General features: G+C 43.6%; 1 protein-coding gene across 3 annotated transcripts; it reads right to left on the reverse strand.

Moving 5' to 3' along the window:
- Window positions 1–4,913: 4,913 nt before the first annotated feature.
- Window positions 4,914–19,162, reverse strand: SOD2 (superoxide dismutase 2). 3 transcript variants are annotated; one of them, XM_055268664.2, is made up of 6 exons: window positions 18,957–19,162; window positions 18,473–18,675; window positions 13,911–14,027; window positions 10,636–10,815; window positions 8,266–8,427; window positions 4,914–5,096 (listed from the first exon to the last, which is right to left on the reverse strand). In XM_055268664.2, exons 1-5 carry the CDS (start codon window positions 18,977–18,979, stop codon window positions 8,282–8,284), a joined length of 669 nt encoding a protein of 222 aa, XP_055124639.1. In that variant the 5' UTR covers window positions 18,980–19,162; the 3' UTR covers window positions 4,914–5,096; window positions 8,266–8,281. The 3 variants fall into 3 exon arrangements, with proteins under 3 accessions (XP_055124639.1, XP_063479246.1, XP_063479250.1); XM_063623176.1 differs by lacking the exon at window positions 13,911–14,027 and having other exon boundaries at window positions 18,957–19,124; XM_063623180.1 differs by lacking the exon at window positions 10,636–10,815 and having other exon boundaries at window positions 18,957–19,124.
- Window positions 19,163–21,217: the final 2,055 nt, after the last annotated feature.

The raw sequence follows: 21,217 nt of genomic DNA on the forward strand, positions 1-21,217 counted from the left end.
AGACAGTGTGGCGATTCCTCAAGGATCTAGAACTAGAAATACCATTTGACCCAGCCATCCCATTACTGGGTATATACCCAAAGGATTATAAATCATGCTGCTATAAAGACACATGCACACGTGTTTACTGCGACACTGTTCACAATAGCAAAGACTTGGAACCAACCCAAATGTCCATCAGTGATAGACTGGATTAAGAAAATGTGGCACATATACACCATGGAATACTATGCAGCCATAAAAAAGGAAGAGTTCATGTCCTTTGTAGGGACATGGATGAAGCTGGAAACCATCATTCTGAGCAAACTATCGCAAGGACAAAAAACCAAATACCGCATGTTCTCACTCATAGGTGGGAATTGAACAATGAGAACTCTTGGACACAGGAAGGGGAACATCACACACCGGGGCCTGTTGTGGGATGGAGAGAGGGGAAGGGATAGCATTAGGAGATATACCTAACATAAATGACGAGTTAATGGGTGCAGCATCCCAACATGGCACATGTATACATATGTAACAAACCTGTACATTGTGCACATGTACCCTAGAACTTAAAGTATAATTAAAAATAAATAAATAAATAAAATGTCAGAGTTGGCACCTTAAGATCCTCTTTCACAGCAAAGGAGCAGGACTAAAACCAGGCATCTTGACCAATATCCCACAGATGCTTCGGTAAAATCTCCAAGACCAGGACCCAGGCCTTCCAGTACCTAATTCAATGTTCTTTCCATGCCCAGAGAAAGGCAAGCAGCAGCAGGAGGAGCAAGCATAAGGCCTTCCCAGTCACCACAGCCATGCTGTCAAACCTCTCTGTGGATATGCTGTGTTAACTTCTGAGCCTTGGGGATACCCATATTTACAATATGATAAATACAGTAAGTCACATTGTTTAATATTTGGATATGGGCCCAAATACACAAATGAACAAGAACCTCATGTCCTGGGACTTCATGGAGCACATGTTATAGTGGGCAGAGAGACAAACTTGGAATCACTGTGACGCTGGGCATCGAGACTACTGGGTGCAACAATGGGACACACTGAAAGATGACTAGCATGTCATAGGAACTTGAAAGCATTCGTGCTCCTTCCTTTTCACACACTGAGACTTCTTCATTTTTTTTAACGTGTCCCAGAAGCATCTTGACAACAGAAGCACTCTCATTACTGTAAAGCCCACAATGAATAGCAGACGGCATGACTTCACCCTAGACAGGTCATGCCAACTTCATATCCCTTTCCAAAGAGTATGCCAGTACTATACCAAATAGTATACCACTCTAGAAAGAGTGGTACCAGGTGGTAAGCTCCTATATTCCAATGACCAGAGTAAAATATCACCAGAACTTTATGTAAAATACATCTTGTAAAAGTATGATTATTTTTCAGAGTTAAGGCAATATTCTGTGGTTGGTTAATGTTCTGTCAAAAGAACTTTAAGAGACAGGGTCTCACACTGTCACCCAGGTTGGAGTGCAGTAGCACAATCATAGCTCACTACAGCTGCAAACTCCTGGGCCTGGGATCCTCCTGCCTTAGCCTCTTAGTAGCTGGGATGATAGGTGTGAGTAACCACACCCAGCTATTATGAGAAATATATAAAATACTATTTGTGATCATGTTATTTATAAGAAATATATATTGTCTGGCCAGGTGCGGTGGCTCACGCTTGTAATCCCAGCACTTTGGGAGGCCGAGGCGGGCGGATCACGAGGTCAGGGGATTGAGACCACGGTGAAACCCTGACTCTACTAAAAAAAAAAATACAAAAAGTTAGCCGGGCATGGTGGCGGGCACCTGTAGTCCCAGCTACTCGGAGAGGCTGAGGCAGGAGAATGGCGTGAACCCGGGAGGCGGAGCTTGCAGTGAGCCGAGATTGCGCCACTGCACTCCAGCCTGGGTGACAGAGCAAGACTCCATCTCAAAAAAAAAAAAAAAAGTGTTCCTATTTCTCCACATCCTCTCCAGCACCTGTTGTTTCCTGATTTTTGTTTTTTTTTTTTTGAGACGGAGTCTCGCTCTGTCGCCCAGGCTGGAGTGCAGTGGCGCAATCTCGGCTCACTGCAAGCTCCGCCTCCTCCTGATTTTTTTAATGATGGCCATTCTAACTGGTGTGAGATGGTATCTCACTGTGGTTTTGATTTGCATTTCTCTGATGGCCAGTGATGATGAGCATTTCTTCATGTGTTTTTTGGCTGCATAAATGTCTTCTTTTGAGAAGTGTCTGTTCATGTCCTTTGCCCACTTTTTGATGGGGTTGCTTTTTTCTTGTAAATTTGTTTGAGTTCATTGTAGATTCTGGATATTAGCCCTTTGTCAGATGAGTAGGTTGCAAAAATTTTCTCCCATTCTGTAGGTTGCCTGTTCACTCTGATGGTAGTTTCTTTTGCTGTGCAGAAGCTCTTTAGTTTAATTAGATCCCATTTGTCAATTTTGGCTTTTGTTGCCATTGCTTTTGGTGTTTTAGACATGAAGTCCTTGCCCACACCTATGTCCTGAATGGTATTGCCTAGGTTTTCTTGTAGGATTTTAATGGTTTTAGGTCTAACATTTAAGTCTTTAATCCATCTTGAATTAATTTTTGTATAAGGTGTAAGGAAGGGATCCAGTTTCAGCTTTCTACATATGGCTAGCTAGTTTTCCCAGCACCATTTATTAAATAGGGAATCCTTTCCCCACTGCTTGTTTTTGTCAGGTTTGTCAAAGATCAGATAGTTGTAGATATGCGGCATCATTTCTGAGGGCTCTGTTCTGTTCCATTGATCTATGTCTCTGTTGTGGTACCAGTACCATGCTGTTTTGGTTACGGTAGCCTTGTAGTATAGTTTGAAGTCAGGTAGCGTGATGCCTCCCGCTTTGTTCTTTTGGCTTAGGATTGACTTGGAACACTTTTACACTGTTGGTGGGACTGTAAACTAGTTCAACCATCGTGGAAGTCAGTGTGGCGATTCCTCAGGGATCTAGAACTAGAAATACCATTTGACCCAGCCATCCCATTACTGGGTATATTACCCAAAGGACTATAAATCATGCTGCTATAAAGACACATGCACACGTATGTTTATGGCGGCACTATTCACAATAGCAAAGAGTTGGAACCAACCCAAATGTCCAACAACAATAGACTGGATTAAGAAAATGTGGCACATGTACACCATGGAATACTATGCAGCCATAAAAAATGATGAGTTCATGTCCTTTGTAGGGACATGGATGAAACTGGAAAACATCATTCTCAGTAAACTATCGCAAGGACAAAAAACCAAACACCGCATGTTCTCACTCATAGGTGGGAATTGAACAATGAGAACTCATGGACACAGGAAGGGGAACATCACACTCCGGGGACTGTTGTGGGGTTGGGGGAGGGGGGAGGGACAGCATTAGGAGATATACCTAATGCTAAATGACGAGTTAACGGGTGCAGGAAATCAACATGGCACATGTATACATATGTAACAAACCTGTACATTGTGCACATGTACCCTAAAACCTAAAGTATAATAAAAAAAAATAATAAAATTAAATTAAATTAAATTAAAAAAAGAAAAAAAAAGTAGAAGTGAGGGAGTTAGGGGACTATTCTAAATTACAAGAGACTTAAAAGAAAAAAAAAAAAAAGAAATATATATATATTGTCTCAATCCTTGCTTGGTCTCTTGGCTCCTAAACCCGTTGAAGTATCTTTTGTTTGCCAATGAAATGATTGGTGGCTGGGAGCCCCTAGGTAGCTTCAGGATGGGGGGCTGCTTACCAGAATGACCAAGGCAAGATTAGAGGGTTTGGACTCCCAGCCTCAGCCCCCAACCTCCAGAAAGGGGAGAGAGGCTGAAGGTTGAGTTAATCGCCAATTGCCAATGGTAATCATGCTGACATAATGAAGCCTCCGTAAAACCCCAAAGGGTCAGGGTCCAGATGAGCTTCTGAGTAGCTGATGGCGTGGAGAGGGCATGAAAGCTCCATACCCCTTCCCACATGCCTTGCCCTGTGCATCTCTTCCATCTACCTGTTCATCTGTATCCTTTAAAATATCCTTTACAGGCCAGAGGCGGTGGCTCACACCTGTAATCTCAGCACTTTGGGAGGCTGAGGTGGGCAGATGACTTGAGGTCAGGAGTTTGAGACCAGCCTGGCCAAGAGTGAAACCCCGTCTCTACTAAAAATACAAAAATAAGCTGGGCGTGGTGGTGCACACTTGTAATCCCAGCTACTTGGGAGGCTGAGGCATGAGAATTGCTTGAACTCAGGAGGTGGAGGTTGCAGTGTGAGCTGAGAATGTGCCACTGCACTCCAGCCTGGGTGACACAGTGAGACTCCATCTCTAAATAAATAAATGAAATATCCTTTACAATAAATTAGTATTGTAACCAATATGTAGTTTTAATAAAGTAATAAAATTAAAAATGAGTAAACATAAGTAGAGTGTTTCTCTGTGTGCTGGGAGCTGCTCTAGCAAATACATCAAAACCAAGGAAGCGGTCATGGGAACCCCACTTGATAGCCAGTCAGTCAGAAGTACAGGGACTTGCGACTGGTATCTGGAGTGGGGGCAGTCTTGTGGTCTGAGCCCTCCACCTGTGGGATCTGACTCCAATTCCAGGCAGACAGTGTCACAATTGAATTATAGGACATCCAGCTGGTGTCCACTGGACAATCTGGTGTAAAAGTATTGAGTGGTATGTGACAACAGCAAAAACACTTTGGTTTTGTCGTATATCCCTAATACTATGCTTTTAGGTTATCAGATGATGTTATTACAGATATGACTGGAGATAGAGTTCTTGGTCTTAAGAGTAATATTTCAACTACCTATTATTTACTATTCCTTTCCCATGGAAACTCAGAGAAAATGATAGAACATTATAGGATTTTTAATGTTTTTGACATGCAAGCATAATGCAGACCTCTTTGATGATTGACAGATTCTTTTATTAACAGTCAAAAACTTCACACAATTGGAAAATAAATGTTTCTTCAATGAATAATCAAACAAAAATTATCCAGGACCTTATAGGATTTTCAGTATGTACCAGGCTTGATGCACATCTTAGAAGACAGGACATTATCTTGCTGGGATCATTAGGGTATGACTGAAAATGAGAAACAGTAATTTTTAAAACATTTACCTAATAATAGCTTTCCCAAACAGTAGTTCCCCTGAAATTAAACAGGAAATACAATTTATGTTTATACCTGATTTTAGATGTGACTCAATATACATCAATTTTAACTTTATGGTTTGGTATTACTTTTTTAAAGGCGCTCAATAGAAATTCACATCTCACTTTAAGACCATGAATTTCAAGTTGCAATGAAGTGTACAATAAAGTTGTAATTTCTCAACATCAAAGTTTAATTATTACAAAATAGTTCAAGCAACAGATAGAATTTCAAAAACAGTATTTGCTTTGCTTCCTTGTTTTGCTCCAACACTAATCATGCTAAGGTTTTTGAAGCACAGCTATGACTAGGGCAGGCACTGCTGATTCAGTCACAAAAACCCTTCTTGGATGAACAATACTTGTTCTTTTCAGAAGAAAAGGCAATTTTACTTTTTCTATTTCTATTATGAAAAACAGAGCTAAACAATCTTTTTAAAATTTTTTTGTATTTTTAGTAGAGACAGGGTTTCCCCATGTTGGCCAGGCTGGTCTTGAACTCCTTCAAGTGGTCTGCCTGCCTTGGCCTCCCAAAGTGCTGGGATTACATATGTGAGTCACCCCGCCCAGCCCTAAACAATCTTAAAGTCTCCTTTTCCACCAGATGACTAAAATCTTTAGTTTGTAAATTCCCTTAGTCTCTTAAAATCAATCTATCCGGAAGAGAAGAAAGACAAACTTAGTGAAGAATGCTTCCTCACTCTCTCACCAGAAAGCCAAAGCAAAAATAGAGCCCCATAGAAATTACAACATTGAATATTTTTTAAATCTTAAAGCTTAGTAGGAATCAAAAAGCTTTATATAAGTCAGTAGATCTGCAAACCTTGTTAGTTCAATACAAACCATGATCTAGCAGACAACTTATATTCAAAAGCTCATCTTTCAAAAGGTTCCACCTTGCCCGTCTATTTAAACAGAGTCACGACCTTCTTTAGAGAGGCAAGCAGTAATCTCACATGACACATAAAAGCTGTTTCACTGTGATACATATATAATGAAAAGTAATCAGTCTCCAAAGTTTTTCCAATCCACAAGCATGCATACACACACACACAGCTTCGGTACTCTTGTCTCTAATAATTTTTAAAGCCTACTTTTCTAATTGAATTTTAAAAGTACCTTGAATTTAAATTTCTTTTAAACTTCAGTCTTCAGTATTGAAACTGCTAAGTTATCCCATTTTTCCATGAAAAAAATAGAAAAATAAACTTGGGGAAAAAAATGAAAAATAAAAAATAAACTTGGGAAAACATTACTAAATAGGTTTAAGAAAAAAGCCTATATAGGCCAGGTGCAGTGGCTCACACCTGTAATCCCAGCACTTTGGGAGGCTGAGCCAGATAGATCACTTGAGGTCAGGAATTAGAGACCACCCTGGCCAACATGGTGAAACCCTGTCTCTGCTAAAAATACAAAAATTAGCCAGGCGTGGTAGCATGCACCTGTAATCCCAGCTACTCAGGAGACTGAGGTGGGAGAATCACTTGAACCCGGGAAGTGGAGGTTGCAGTGAGCTGAGATTGCGCCACTGCACTCCAGCCTGGGCAACAGAGCAAGACTCTGTCTCCAAAAAAAAAAAAAAGAAGAAAAAAAACCACCTATATAAAGAAAATATTCCAATAGGAGATAAACCTATGTACACAGAGTTGCTCACCCCTGCATTATCTGTAGTAACAATTAGAAACAAATGAAATATTCAAAAACAGTAAATTAGGCAGATGATGAAACAACATGAGAAATGCATGATGATAGCTAAATATAAAAAAGATCCCTGCGAGACGGAGCAGGGACCCCTCTTTGGGGTGTGCCAGGGGGATTCCCACAAGCACAGAAATAAAGGAAAATCTTGAGTTCCTTCACTGAAAATTCCAGGCACCCAGCTCGCCCTGAGAAGGAAACCAGCAACCTGATAAGCAAGAAGGTCATAACAGTTTCAAACACTAGCCAGGGAAGTTAGTCACCTAGTGACATCCTTAACACGTGTCCCTGAGCTACTTTTCAGAAACCCAGACCCCCACCAAATGGATTCACACAGACGTCAGATAAGGGGGAACACCAGGGACTAAACTCTGACCTCCATTCTTTGTTCTAAGTTTCTTCCTGAGGGGCCTGGTCAGACCTTAATGTTCCTTTCTGCAGATCCCAAGTTTTTAGACAAAGCTTTGCTTCCCTAACCAATCACAAATCAGGGAGTCTTTGAATCCACCATAACCTGTAAGCCTGCCCCCTGCCTACCCCACTTCACCTTTCAGGCCAAACCAATATATAAACTTCACGTAGTGATTTACAATTTTGGTATACAGCCATACCACCCTGAAGGCACCCAATCTCGACTGATTTACAATTTTGCCTTTAACTTCTGCTTTCCTGAAATTTACCACTGCCTTTAAAAACTCTAGCTTGTAGGTCATCATGGAGATTGGGTCTTAAGCATGAGCTACCCAATTCTCCTTGCTTGGTGCCCTGCAAATAAGCATCCTCCTTTCTCCTGCTGCAAAAACCACCTTTTTGCAGTTTTGCTGTTGAAGTTTGCCTTTACTCTGCAGGTGAGCAAACCCCAGTTCAGTTCACCTGCTACATTTAAACAGTATACAGCTCTATTTGAAAAAACTATATAGGAACATTTGACCATAACAAAAACCACTGGGTGACATCTACCAGAAGTATCACTGCAGAGGATTACTTGACAAAAAGTGCAATTTTCTATAGAAAGCCGAGTGTTTCCCTTGGGAAAGTGTTAATATTTTATTGTTAAGTAACTGGGGCAAAAGACTAGATTTTCTAAAACTGCAATAGAATAGGATTAGAAAGGCATCCCTACAAGTCCCCAAAGTATAGGGATGGAATATTTTTGATGGTTTTATAATGACAATTATAATTTAGTTCTCTGAAGAAAATGTCCAATCAGATTCAATCACACAAAGCATTTACTATTTTCAATCACTTGCCCAATAACAAAATGTTTAGTAAGAAATTATTCAGAACATTGTTTATGAAATACGTGACTAAGCAACATCAAGAAATGCTACAATAGAGCAGCTTACTGTATTCTGCAGTACTCTACACCACTACAAAAATAGTCATAAAGAGCTTAACATACTCAGTATGATCGTGGTTTACTTTTTGCAAGCCATGTATCTTTCGGTTACATTCTCCCAGTTGATTACATTCCAAATAGCTTTTAGGTAATCAGGCCTGACATTTTTATACTGAAGGTAGTAAGCGTGCTCCCACACATCAATCCCCAGCAGTGGAATAAGGCCTGTTAGAAAGAAGGGGAAAAAGAACAAACCATCAGTTTCAGTCTAAAACACTGCATCTTCTCAATTTCAACTTTTATTATTCCACCACACAAAATTACCCTTTGTAACAGTCTCATTCACTTGTTTTTTTATACAAGTAGGAAATCTAGGTAAGAATGGATATTCCTATAAAATATTTTTAATTTACTGTTTACAAAGAAAATGTGACAAATACAATAAAATAGACTTGGGAAAATTAATAACAGTACTTTAATAGCTATTCTTAAAAATACCAACAAATTCATTCAAGAGCCAATTCCCAGCCTTCCTCATGGTGGTCTTAGGAGCAGCAGGAAGGCTGTGTTGCATCTGTGGGAGCGGGCAGAGGCCCATGAGAACCTCCTCCAAAGGGTCTGGGCACTCATAGGGGTTTACGAGAAACCAGCTCTGCTCCCCAAGGCTAATTTTAATCTATGGGAATACAGAGCAGTTGGAAGACACAGTGTTTTCAGAAATTAAGTGAGGTAAATGAAGAATTTAGTTCTATCTGTAAAACATCCATTTAAAAAAACTCTCGGGCTGGGCGCAGTGGCTCAGGCCTGTAATCCCAGCACTTTGGGAGGCCGAGGCAGGCAGATCTCTTGAGGTCAGGAGTTCAAGACCAGCCTGGCCAACATGGTGAAACCCCATCTCTACTAAAAATACAAAAAATTAGCCTGGCGAGGTGACAGGCGCCTGTAATCCCAGCTACTCAGGAAGCTGACACAGGAGAATTGCTTGAACACGGGAGGCGGAGGTTGCAGTGAGGCAAGATTGCGCCACTGCACTCCAGCCTGGGCAACAGAGACTCCATCACGCACACACAAAAACACTCAAAATAAATTATAGCTCTCTCTATGAAAACAATTCTTAACCGGTATGTCTTGATCAGTTGTGAGGGAGGTCATTAATAATTTATTATTATTAATTTCAAGTAGCAAAATTTATTAATGATTTTTATAAACAAAAGGCCATGATATTCCCTTATTTTCCTTCTAATGTGCTTTCTACAGGGAGAGGAAGGAGTGTAGCTGGGACTCACTTACAAATATCAGCCTTTCCTGTCATGTAGCTCTATAAATAATCTGACTCTACAGATCGGTGCTCACAATTTTTCTGTGGCTTTTATAAATTGTTATGCCATTTCACTGTCCCAAAAGAGCTGTTCAGATTCTGCCAAAATCTGAGTCTAGCCTGGGAAGTGAGACACAGAGCAAGAGTATTCTGATGTCAGGGGTAGAAGAAGGGGCAGAGAATGACTGTTGTTGATGTGAAGGTATCACTTTAAGTTCAAAGTCCCAACCCTCTGCCAGACAACTCATGGCTCTATTTCCCATACTCTTCAGTGACATTTTTAAAATCCAATTAGGCTCAACAGCAGAAAAGTATTTGGTGAGCTCAGCCTGGCACTTCCAAGCCAAATATTTTCATATACTCTACCAAAGAGCCCCAGAAAGGCAGAAGGTCTGGAAACCTGAGATCTAGTCCCAGTTTAACCTCAAATGCTCAGCAGAGGAGGTAACAGTATGAGCTCTGAAATCAGTCTCCACTTATATTTCTTTTCCTCACTCTTGTTCTATAGCTAATTTTTTTTTATTTTAGTACATATAATTATCTAAGCTGATACTAATTCTCTGTGGAATGCAGCAGGGTTAATAAGTAAAACATTTGGCTGGGCGTGGTGGCTCATGCCTGTAATCCCAGCACTTCGGGAGGCCGAGGCAGGCGGATACCTGAGGTCAGGAGTTCAAGACCAGCCTGGCCAACATGGTAAAACCCTGTCTCTACTAAAAACACAAAAATTAGCCAGGCATGGTGGTATGTGCCTGCAATCCCAGATATTTGGGAGGCTGAGGCAGGAGAATCGCTTGAACCCAGGAGGCGGAGGTTGCAGTGAGCCGAGATCGCACCACTGCACTCCAGCCTGGGCAACAGTGAGATCTGTCTCAAAAAAAATAAAAATAAAACATTTTTGTTAATGTACCTATAAAATTATGTGTACTTAATTTTATGAAATATCAGGACTTCTAAAACATTTTTACTTACACAAGACTCTGGGTGTTATCTGTTAAGATTTGCAAATTATTACATGTTCGTAAGTTAAAACACTGTTAGTTTTCCTTATTTCTAGTTGAATGCTTTACAATAGAGCATCTCTCCCAAATGAAATCACAATTTTTAAATCTAACCTGTTGTTCCTTGCAGTGGATCCTGATTCGGACAAGCAGCAATTTGTAAGTGTCCCCGTTCCTTATTGAAACCAAGCCAACCCCAACCTGAGCCTTGCACACCAACAGATGCAGCCGTCAGCTTCTCCTTAAACTTGTCAAAGGAACCAAAGTCACGTTTGATGGCTTCCAGCAACTCCCCTATTAAAAAATCCAAAAACACCCACAAATGAACAGATTTCAACAATTACAATAAAATGTTGTATTACATGTATTAAAATATTTTTGTCATAGAGCCCAAGAAATTAGACAACATCAGAATGTGACACCTGGATCTAAGTTTCACAATTTTAATTCCCCTTTTTTTTGTTTTTTATAAATTCAACTTTTTTTTTTGTTTTTTTTTTTTTTCATTTTTTACCTTTTGAGACGGAGTTTCACTCTTGTTGCCCAGGCTGGAGTGCAATGCCATGATCTCAGCTCACTGCAATCTCTGCCTCCCAGGTTCAAGCAATTCTCCTGCCTCAGCCTCCCGAGTAGCTGGGGTTACAGGCATGCGCCACCACACCCGGCTAATTTTGTGTTTTTTGTAGAGACAGGGTTTCTCCATGTTGGTCAGGCTGGTCTCAAACTCCCAACCTCAGGTGATCCACCCGCCTCAGCCTCCCAAAGTGCTGGAAATACAGGCGTGAGCCACCACGCCCAGTTCAAATTTTATTTTAAATTCAGAGGGTACATGCACAGGTTTGTTACATGGGTATCATATGATGCTGAGGTCTGGAGTGCAATTGATCCCATCACCCAGGTAGTGAGCTTAGTATACAACAGTTTTTCACCCCCTCCCCTTCTTTCTCCCTCCCAGGTCTGTCCCCAGCGTCTGTTGTAGCCATCTTTATATCCATAAGTACTCCATGTTTAGCTTCCACTTGGAAGTGAGACGTGGTATTTGGTTTTCTGTTCCTGGGTTAATTTGCTTAGGATAATGGCCTCCAGCTGCGTAGTTCACATTTTTTTAATGAATCGTGTTAGAGGGATTTCCCCACTCACTGTACTATTTTCGTTAGGAAAGAAATACTACTTTCTGTTAGCCTTTTCTTTTCCCTGAATAAAAAATTTTCCTTTGACTTCTACCCTCCTTCTTGTATGTCTCCACTTGGGAATAAAGTTATTGTTCTTCTCCAAGGCAGCCCAGCTCTTCCTATCTTGATGGGCAGTTTTCTCTACGACTGAACTAAGGGTATACTTTAAGAGCTATAATCCTTTTATTCTGTAGCAATACAGAACATAATTCTAGATTAGTCACATCAACTAAATCAACTGAGTCAAAATCTCACTTCTCTTATTCTATGGGTTTAAAAGTAATCATCTTTGTAAGCACAAATGTTGGAATGTGGTACGGATTTAAAAAAATGGCAGCATACCAAAACCATTGGTTGTATATGAATATATCTGATATTCTGGTAACTGACAAAACTTCAAAAGTATTAACTGATAGTCTAGAACACTGAACTCAAAAAAAAAAATAAGTTGGCCGGGTGCAGTGGCTCACACCTGTAATCTTAGTACTTTGGGAGGCCGAGGCAGGTGGATCACCTGAGGTCAGGAGTTCGAAACCAGCCTGACCAACATGGAGAAACTCCTCTCTACTAAAAATACAAAAGAATTAGCCAGGCATGGTGGCAGGCACCTATAATCCCAGCTACTCGGGAGGCTGAGGCAGAGAATCGCTTGAACCCGGGATGGGCGGAGGCTGCAGTGAGCCAAGATCAAGCCACTTCACTGTAGCCTGGGTGAAAGAGCTAAACTCCATCTCCAAAATAATAATAAATAAAAACAAAAATAAAGAAAAAGTTGCCCAGTTTCCCATGCTTACTCCCCTCATTCATCATTACCTTAAAATGAAATTGCTTAACTTCAAGTGCATAAGATAGGCTGTCTTCCATAACACTGATTAAAAATGAACAATAAAACCACAGAAACTTAGGGTGCATATCCGGAGCCCAGAAACAAGAGAGAAGAACTACATTTATGCCTCATGCCTCCCTGGGTGAGGAAGATAATTAAAGTCATCTGGGCCTCCACAAGCTACACAGGAAGTCAAGGAAACAGTGATAGTGAACAAGACCATCTAGCCCTGCACTCTCCTCATTCCCTGAACACTTTTAAAAAATACCCAGAAAACCTAATTTCCTGGAACAACTGACTTTTTATCAGTTAGGAAGAGTGAAAAATAGCAAATGACACTATAATTTAATTCTCAAAACACCACCATTGTTATCCCTGTATCACATAGATGAAAAAAGGTGCAGACGGTTAACTATCTAATCCAGGCCCTAGAAACTAGTAAACAGAAAGTTCATCTTTTCTAGGCTGGGCGCGGTGGCTCATGTCCATACCACAGCACTTTGGGAGGCGGAGGTGGGCAGATCACTTGAGGCCAGGAGTTCGAGACCAGCCTAGCCAACATAGTGAAACCCTGTCTCTACTAAAAATATAAAAATTAGCCGGGAGTGATGCCACATGCCTGTAATCCCAGCTACTTGGGTGGCTGAGGCACGAGAATTGCATGAACCTGAAAGGCAGAGGTTGCAGTGAGCCGAGATCGCACCACTGCACTCCAGCCTGGGCGACTGTAAGACTCCGTCTCAAAAAAAAAAAAGAAAGTTCATAAAACAAAGTTTCTCAGTCTTTCCCTAATATGAAGTACCATCCAGAAACCAGAAGGTGGAGTTGATGTGATACTCTATGTGTGTGTGAACATAAAATCTTATGACATAACTCCATGAATGCATTCTCCATTCCTACGTATGTCCTTTTGAAAGTTACAACTTTTATCGTACTCGTTGTTATGAAAAATATGCCACTATGATACCTCTGGTAAGAATAAGGTAACTTAGGCCGGGCACAGTGGCTCATGCCTATAATCCCAGCACTTTGGGAGGCCAGGGCGGGCAGATCACGAGGTCAGGAGTTCAAGACCAGCCTGGCCAACATGGTGAAACCTCATCTCTACTAAAAATGCAAAAATTAGCCAGGCGTGGTGGCGGGCACCTGTAATCTCAGCTACTCGGGAGGCTGAGGCAGGAGAATCGCTTGAACCCAGGAAGCGGAGGTTGCAGTGAGCCAAGACTGCAACACTGTACTCCAGCCTGGGCAACAAGAGCAAAACTCCGTCTCGAAAACAAACAAACAAAAAAAAACAAAACAAAAAACAAGTATAAGGTAACTTAAGTAAATCAACAATCAATTCCTACTGTGCACAAAATGTAGATAAGGGTGCACCAATATATACCAACCTTTGGGTTCTCCACCACCGTTAGGGCTGAGGTTTGTCCAGAAAATGCTGTGATTGATATGACCACCACCATTAAACTTCAGTGCAGGCTGAAGAGCTATCTGGGCTGTAACATCTCCTGAAAAGTTAAAATGCAAACACATTTTTTTTTATAACTCTTACTTTTTCAACCACTGTATACATTATATTTTTTTCTTTGTAAGCTGTTAGATAATGGGACCAGCTTATCTATAAGATCCCTGTTTGTCCTAAAATTCAGCACCCCCCTGCCCCAAAATTATTTGTTCCAGACATGCTGAACAACTGATGAAGGACCTAGCAGAGGTGGAAAAGCTAGAAAATTCACTCCTGGCTGCTAGGCTCAGGGTTCTCTTAGATAGAAGAGATTTCAGGAAATGAAATACCGAAGAGGACAATCAAATAAAATAATAGAATGCTAAAATGTATGGCTCAACATACAGACTGTACAGAAAACCTTCAACTCTCATTTTCAAGACAGACAACCATTCATTGGGAAATATCCCCAAGCTACATTAACAAGAAACTCAACATACTCAAAATTGAACTCCTGATGTTCAATCCCAAACTTAGTCCTCCTATTGTCCTCCCCATCTCAGTAAATGCCAGCTCTGTCCCTCAGGACATCCTTGGGAACCTGATGTCATTTTTGACTCCTCTCCCTTCACCCCACATCCAATCCACCAGCATATCCATTAGCAAAGCCAGTTCTACCTTTAAAATACATCCAATCTATATAAAAGCACACAGAGAAAAATAAAAGAAAAAAAACACAAGCAGAACCTAATCCCTTCTCCCTAACTTTACTGCCACCTCACTGGGACAGAGGACCAGTATCTCCCACTGCACTGGTGCCACTATCCCCTCAGTTTTGGGGGGTGGGGGTGGGCCTTGCCACCTCCAAAGGCTCCCCTTCTCACTGAAGCAAACCCTAGGTGTTTACACTCAGCTACTCTTACTACCAAGAGGCGCTGCACTTGACCCCCGTCATTGAGCATGTGCTCACCCGGCTGCAGCCACACTGACCTTTTTGCACTCACATGACCAACTCAGATGTTCCCCTCAAGGCCAGCTGAGCACTGCTGCCTCTGCTGAACACTCTTCCCCAAGACAGTCTCAAGCTGCATTCCTGTTCCTCCTTCAAGTCTCCACTGAAACATCAAGCCCATCAGTGAAGCCTTCTCTAGCCACCATACATGAATTAGCCATTCCCTGCCACCCCTCCCAGACCCTTTACTCCTTCTCAATAGGCCCTGTAACTCCTGGCATACTGCATGGGTACCTTGCCAAACAAGTAGGCAAAATAAAATATTCTTTTCTATGCCTTCAAGAAGCTACAGATTAAATGAATTATTAATATTAGAAAAAAATGGAAATCCTCTTGTTTAATAAATATTTTGTGCATATTATCCACAAGATACCAAGAGAAGCAAAATAAAGGACACAGAGACCCACTGAGAGCTTTGCTCTCAAGGAGCTTACATTTTGGAAAAAGTTCTCGACTGCTGTTCTGAAAGTGTATATTAAGAACGTATGTCTGGGCCGGGTGCAGTGGCTCACGCCTGTAATCCCAGCACTTTGGGAGGCCAAGGCGGGCAGATCTCTTCAGGTCAGGGTTTCAAGACCAGCCTGGCCAACATGATGAAACCCTGTCTCCACTAAAAATACAGAAATTAGCCAGGTATGGTGGCGCGTGCCTATAATCCCAGCTACTCAGGAGCATGAGGCAGGAGAATGGCTTGAACCCAGGAGGCAGAGGTTGCAATGAACCAAGATCACGCCACTGCACTCCAGCCTGGGCGACAGGGCAATACTCCGTCACAAAAAAAAAAAAAAAAAAAAAAAGAAAGAAAAAGAAAAAGAAAAAAAGGTACATACAAGGCCAGGTGAAGTGGCTCACGCCTGTAATCCCAGCACTTTGGGAGGCCGAGGTGGGCAGATCACTTGAGGTCAGGAGTTCCAGACCAGCCTGGCTGACATGGAAAAACCCTATCTCTACTAAAAAACCCACAAAAAGTAGCCAGACATGGTGGCATATGCCTGTAATCCCAGCTACTCAGGAGGCTGAGGCAGGAGAATTGCTTGAACCCAGGAGGCGGAGGTTGCAGTGAGCCAAGATCACATCACTACACTCCAACCTGGGGAACAGACCGAGATTCTGTCAAAAAAAAAAAAAAAAAAAGTATGTCTGACTAGGCACGGTGGCTCACGCCTGTAATCCCAGCACTCTGGAAGGCCGAGGTGCGTGGATGGGGGAGCCCAGGAATTCAAAAGCAGCCTGGGCAACATAGTGTGACCCCGTCTATTTAGACAAAATTTAAAAAATTTTCTTTTAAAAAGAACATACGTAGGCAATGCTGCTTTCTGAAAAAGCTCCAGTTGTTTAGCGATTCAGAAAGGAGGACAAAACCAACTGATATCTGAATACACAGCTAATCTCAAAGGGTTTTTTAAAGACACCAACTTTTTTTTTCCTTTGCTAGGTTTATAAATAGTTTTTTTATAGATCTGTGTTTCCCTTTTTAAATTTTCTTGAGAATCACCCTAAAAATAGATGTAAGTTTTCTATTATTTTTTAATAAATCAATAGTAACTAAATTTTTAAAATGGGAAAGATACATGCTTAATGAGAGATAATTTAATAATCTTAACATCTTACAGTTTGCTTACTCATTTTAAAATTAATAAAAATTGAGGGCTTAATATCTGCTTTTAAGAACACTTTTCTGAAATTCAACATTTTATTTGGTTTCAGTTTAGTTTCTGCCTCAAATAATAATAAAAGTCAAATGCTTTTGGTTGAAAAATATTCATATTAGTCAGTTAAATGTGATGAGATTATGACATTGTTTTACCTTTTTTCTCCAAGTTTTCAAACATGAAAATCTAACTTTTTAATAATTTTAAAAACATGTTTAAGTGAAAGAAAGCTCTGCAGGTACTCAATCACTTATAAACAATATAGTACAATATAATAAAAAGCTCTTTTCCAGTGGGTTGTATTACATAAGTAAGGCTCTGATTCCACAAGTAAAGGACTGAAATTAAGTTGTTTTTAGGTTCCCGGGTGTCAGATGTTGCCTTACAGGAAGTACTTGCGCAACTGGGGTATTCCCCAGTCTCCCCCCATTACATGTTTCCCAAATTTGTTATTTCCTAAATCACGGGGCCTTTTCCCGTAATTCAAGGTTCATCTGTCTCAAGTAAATCTTCCAGAATGTGGTAACTTCCTCCTCCTTTAGTCATTTACTTCAAACACAATCAGGCTGAAATACTGCATTTTTCCACTAGATGCCTCCAGTCAACAAGATGTGACTGTCCAAAAATTACTCAACAAATTTCATAACCCCGAAATTCAAAACATTTAAGGAAAAGTAAACATTTTTTACTACGTAGCTTACCAAGCAATACAGAGAGTCTAAAAAACATGACTATCGATTATCTTCCTTGTGCAAACCACTAACGAATAGATTAAAAGGACAATACTATTTTGTAAAAAACATTAAAACATAACATTCCCATACACACCCCCAAAAGGCACAGACTCAAAAAGTCCACATACCCCTGGTTTTATCAACCGAGCTCTTGAGAAAAAAAAGTTAACACCATATATTTTAATTGCATTACAAATATGAGTAAATAGTAAATAAAAACAAGCCTGTTTCAGTTTCCCACTAAAGGGCTATTTTCCTTGTGAACTTTGACCCCTAAGTGACATCAAGAAAAGTATCAAGTCTAAAGATCCTGAACTGTTCCACAGTTAGGTTACTGCTTTTTTGGTAACGCACACCATAATGGTGTGCCTCCTCCTCTCCCACCTGAAGTCAACATGTGGGCTCAGTGAAGCTTCACCTGCAGGGTAGCTGGGGATGCAGGGAGTCTCCGAGTCCTAGGCTGGACTCCCGACCCCGTTTGCTCTCAGGAAGATGACAAGGACCATGGTTCCTAGCACGGAGTAGTGTCCTCCTGTCTCCCACCTTCGGTGTGACCTGGCAGCAAGGCGCCACTCCCGCTTCTATCAGGAGGTGACCCTGACACTCAGAGACACCTGCGGACCCGATGATATCTGGGCCACCAGTGGACAGGCGCTCTCAGCCCTCCTGCAAACGGCTGGCACACCCACCTGAGAGACCAAACATTTCCCCAAAGCACATTATATAAGAACAATTTCAATTTGAAAAAAAAAAAAAAGAGTGACACAGTAGAGCTTTCTTTTCAGGCCCTACACTTCACCAGTGCTGGCAATATGGGTAACGGAATGTGGCTCACAACGGTAAGGCAAGCTCCTTCGCAGGACCCCAAGTTCCCTGACGTGACAGAAGTGTGTTCAAACCCATCGAGGCACTCCTTCTACAATGAGGTAGACCATGTGTTTAAAAGAGAGACTATCGTGCCTGGAAAACTCGGAACCGTGCCTGGAAAACTCGGAACCGGTACAAATACGAAGCGGGTTCTCCCCCACGGAGAGGCCCGTCAGTGTGGGGCCTGGCTCCCCGGGGTCGCCTCTGCCGGGGACTGCCTCCCGCCGCTCAGCCTGGAACCTACCCTTGGCCAGCGCCTCCTGGTACTTCTCCTCGGTGACGTTCAGGTTGTTCACGTAGGCCGCGTGGTGCTTGCTGTGGTGCAGCTGCATGATCTGCGCGTTGATGTGAGGCTCCAGGGCGCCGTAGTCGTAAGGCAGGTCGGGAAGGCTGTGCTTCTGCCTGGAGCCCAGATACCCCAAAGCCGGCGCCAGCTGCCTGCTGGTGCTGAAGACGCGAAAGCACAGCCCGGTCAGTCAGCGCCGCAGGACCGTCTACGCAGGCTGGGCTGCCGAGGAACGGCAGCGCGCGGCGTCCCCCGAGTCCCCGCGACCCCTCCCTGCGGATCCCCACTCCAGCCGCCGCGCCGGGCACTGCCGGGCGAACCGCCCGCAGGTGCCCCGGCCCCGCCAGGCCCGGTGCGGCCACTGTCGCCATTGCCGCGGAGGCCCTGCCCGCCGCGAGCCCCTTCGCCCTTGGGGCCGTGACCGGGTCCCCTTTCGTCTCACCCGCACACTGCCCGGCTCAACATGCTGCTAGTGCTGGTGCTGGTGCTACCGCTGATGCTGCCAAGCTGCTGAAGCCGCTGCCGAGGACGCCACAGCCACAAGTGCCGCTCCTGCGCCGCCCGCGGGCCTTAAGAAAGCGCGGGGAGCAGCGCCGCGACCCCGGCTGCGCCGCAAGGGCACCGCCACCCCGCCCCCTCGCGGGCCCCGCCCCGCGCCCGCCGCGCCCAACCCCGGGGGCGCCCTGCGTGCCTGTCCCGCCCGCCCGCGCTTGCCGTACACCCCGCGCCCAGGGCACGGGAGAAAGGAGGCTGCAGGCTAGCCTCGGCCTCGGCAACCTCGCTGCCTGTCTGCCGTATTTGGGTGGCGCGCGGCCGAAGGGAGGGGGGCCCCTGCCCCCGTGGAGTTGGTACGGCCCGAAGGCCGTGCCTCCGGCTCCGCCCCCTGCGGCTGCCGGCGGGGATCGCGCTGCACGAGGCGGCTGCGGCGCCTGCCTCAGCTTTGGTTGCGCTGCGGGGCGCCGCGGGGTTCCAGAGGCCTCACTGCGAAAAGACCTTCGTACCCTCCCAGGGCCCCCGTGGCCGTTCCTAGGGAAGACGGGACCTAGCTGCTGGTCAGCGCCGCCCAGCCGGCCTATGAGCTGAGGGTAGAGCCAGCGCCCTTCCAACACGAATTCAGTACTCTTTCGCCGTACCCTTGCTTTGCAAGTAAGCCGACCTTGGGCCCTACTCCAGGACAGGAGGCACACAGGCTTTGTCCTCACTGGCTGCCTAAGAGCAGTTCTTGGACACCCACGACGTGCCCGAGACTGCAGGCAGGATTTGCACACATTTATCTTTATTTTTACCCCTAGGGTTGGTATTATTGATCTAGTAACAATGAAATCCTCTGAGGTTAAGCAGCTTCTCTTGGGCACAGTTACTAAGTGAGTCAGGACTAGTTCCTACTTTCCTCACTACTAAGCCCTGGCAGTCATGTTTTGTGTGTTTACAGTGACTCTGTGAACCAACTGTTCAGGATAACATAAAAGGACAACAGAGGATTCTTTCCTGCGCTGTCTTGTAGCCTAGTAAGCTGTTAAGTATCAAGTGCTCTCTCAACAGTTAAACAACAATCCTGAATGGTGTGAATCTTCCATGTGTAGAGGTTGGGAAATCTACACTGCCATTGGCGGGAGTTGCCCCTTTATTGAAGAGAATATGATGGACGGTAGCAGGTGCTGAACCGTTTCCGTTGCTTCTTGCAACCCCTGTACAGCCCTCCCCAAGGATGACTAGGCTTCGGGTAAGTGGAATGGAAAAACATTCAGGCAAAGAGGAACCACCTGAACTTGGCTTCACAACAGGAAGGGCTGGGCTTGTTTACAGACGTCAGAAGAATGTAACTAGGGCTACGTGTTGGGGTGAAAAAGGAAATTCAGGCTGGGACCAGGTTATAGATACTCTTATTTTTTTAATTTATTATTTATTTATTTTTGAGACACAGTCACGCTCTGTCGCTCAGGCTGGAGTGCAGTGTCGCGATTTCGGCTCACTGCAACCCCTGCCTCCCGGGTTCAAGCGATTCTCCTGCCTCAGCCTCCGGAGTAGCTGGAATTACAGGCGTGCGCCTCCACGCCCCACTCTTTTTTTTTTGGTAGAGACGGGGTTTCATTGTGTTGGTCAGGATGGTCTCGAACACCTGACCTCAAGTGATCCGCCCGCCTCGGCCTTCCAAAGTGCTGGGATTACAGGTAGGAGCCACCGCGCCCGGCCTATAGATACCCTTAAAACACAGAGAAGAGCAGGGGTTTGATGTGGTTGTTAATTGGAAGCTGAGAAACATTTCTGCTGAGGTGAGACATACTGAAAGTGGTTTTTCAGGCAAGGTGGTCTGTCACTGACTTGGGATGAAGGGAGTGCAGGCTAGTTAGGAAGCTGGTACATTCGTCTCAGCAGGAGGTACTGCAGGTCACTTTTAGGGCTCTAGCCATGAGAACTGGAAGAAAAGGGCATTTTGAAGGATGAACCCACAGGATTCAGAGACAGATCAGTCATTGTAATGGAAAGACTTGATCTAGTGATAATAAAATATTCCTATTGGGAGGCTGAGCTCAGGCTACTTACTTGCACTTCTTGTTTGTATAGAATGATACTTTGAGAGTTTAAAGTGACCCCTAAGACATGCCCTTTAGAACAAGCACCAGACGTTGGGGGCCGGTAGGACTGACAGCAGCAGTCAGGTAGAATAATCTCCAATATCACACCTGTCATCAGCTACATCAT

This window comes from Symphalangus syndactylus, chromosome 2 (genome assembly GCF_028878055.3).
Source record: "Symphalangus syndactylus isolate Jambi chromosome 2, NHGRI_mSymSyn1-v2.1_pri, whole genome shotgun sequence".
NCBI classification, from domain to species: domain Eukaryota; kingdom Metazoa; phylum Chordata; class Mammalia; order Primates; family Hylobatidae; genus Symphalangus; species Symphalangus syndactylus.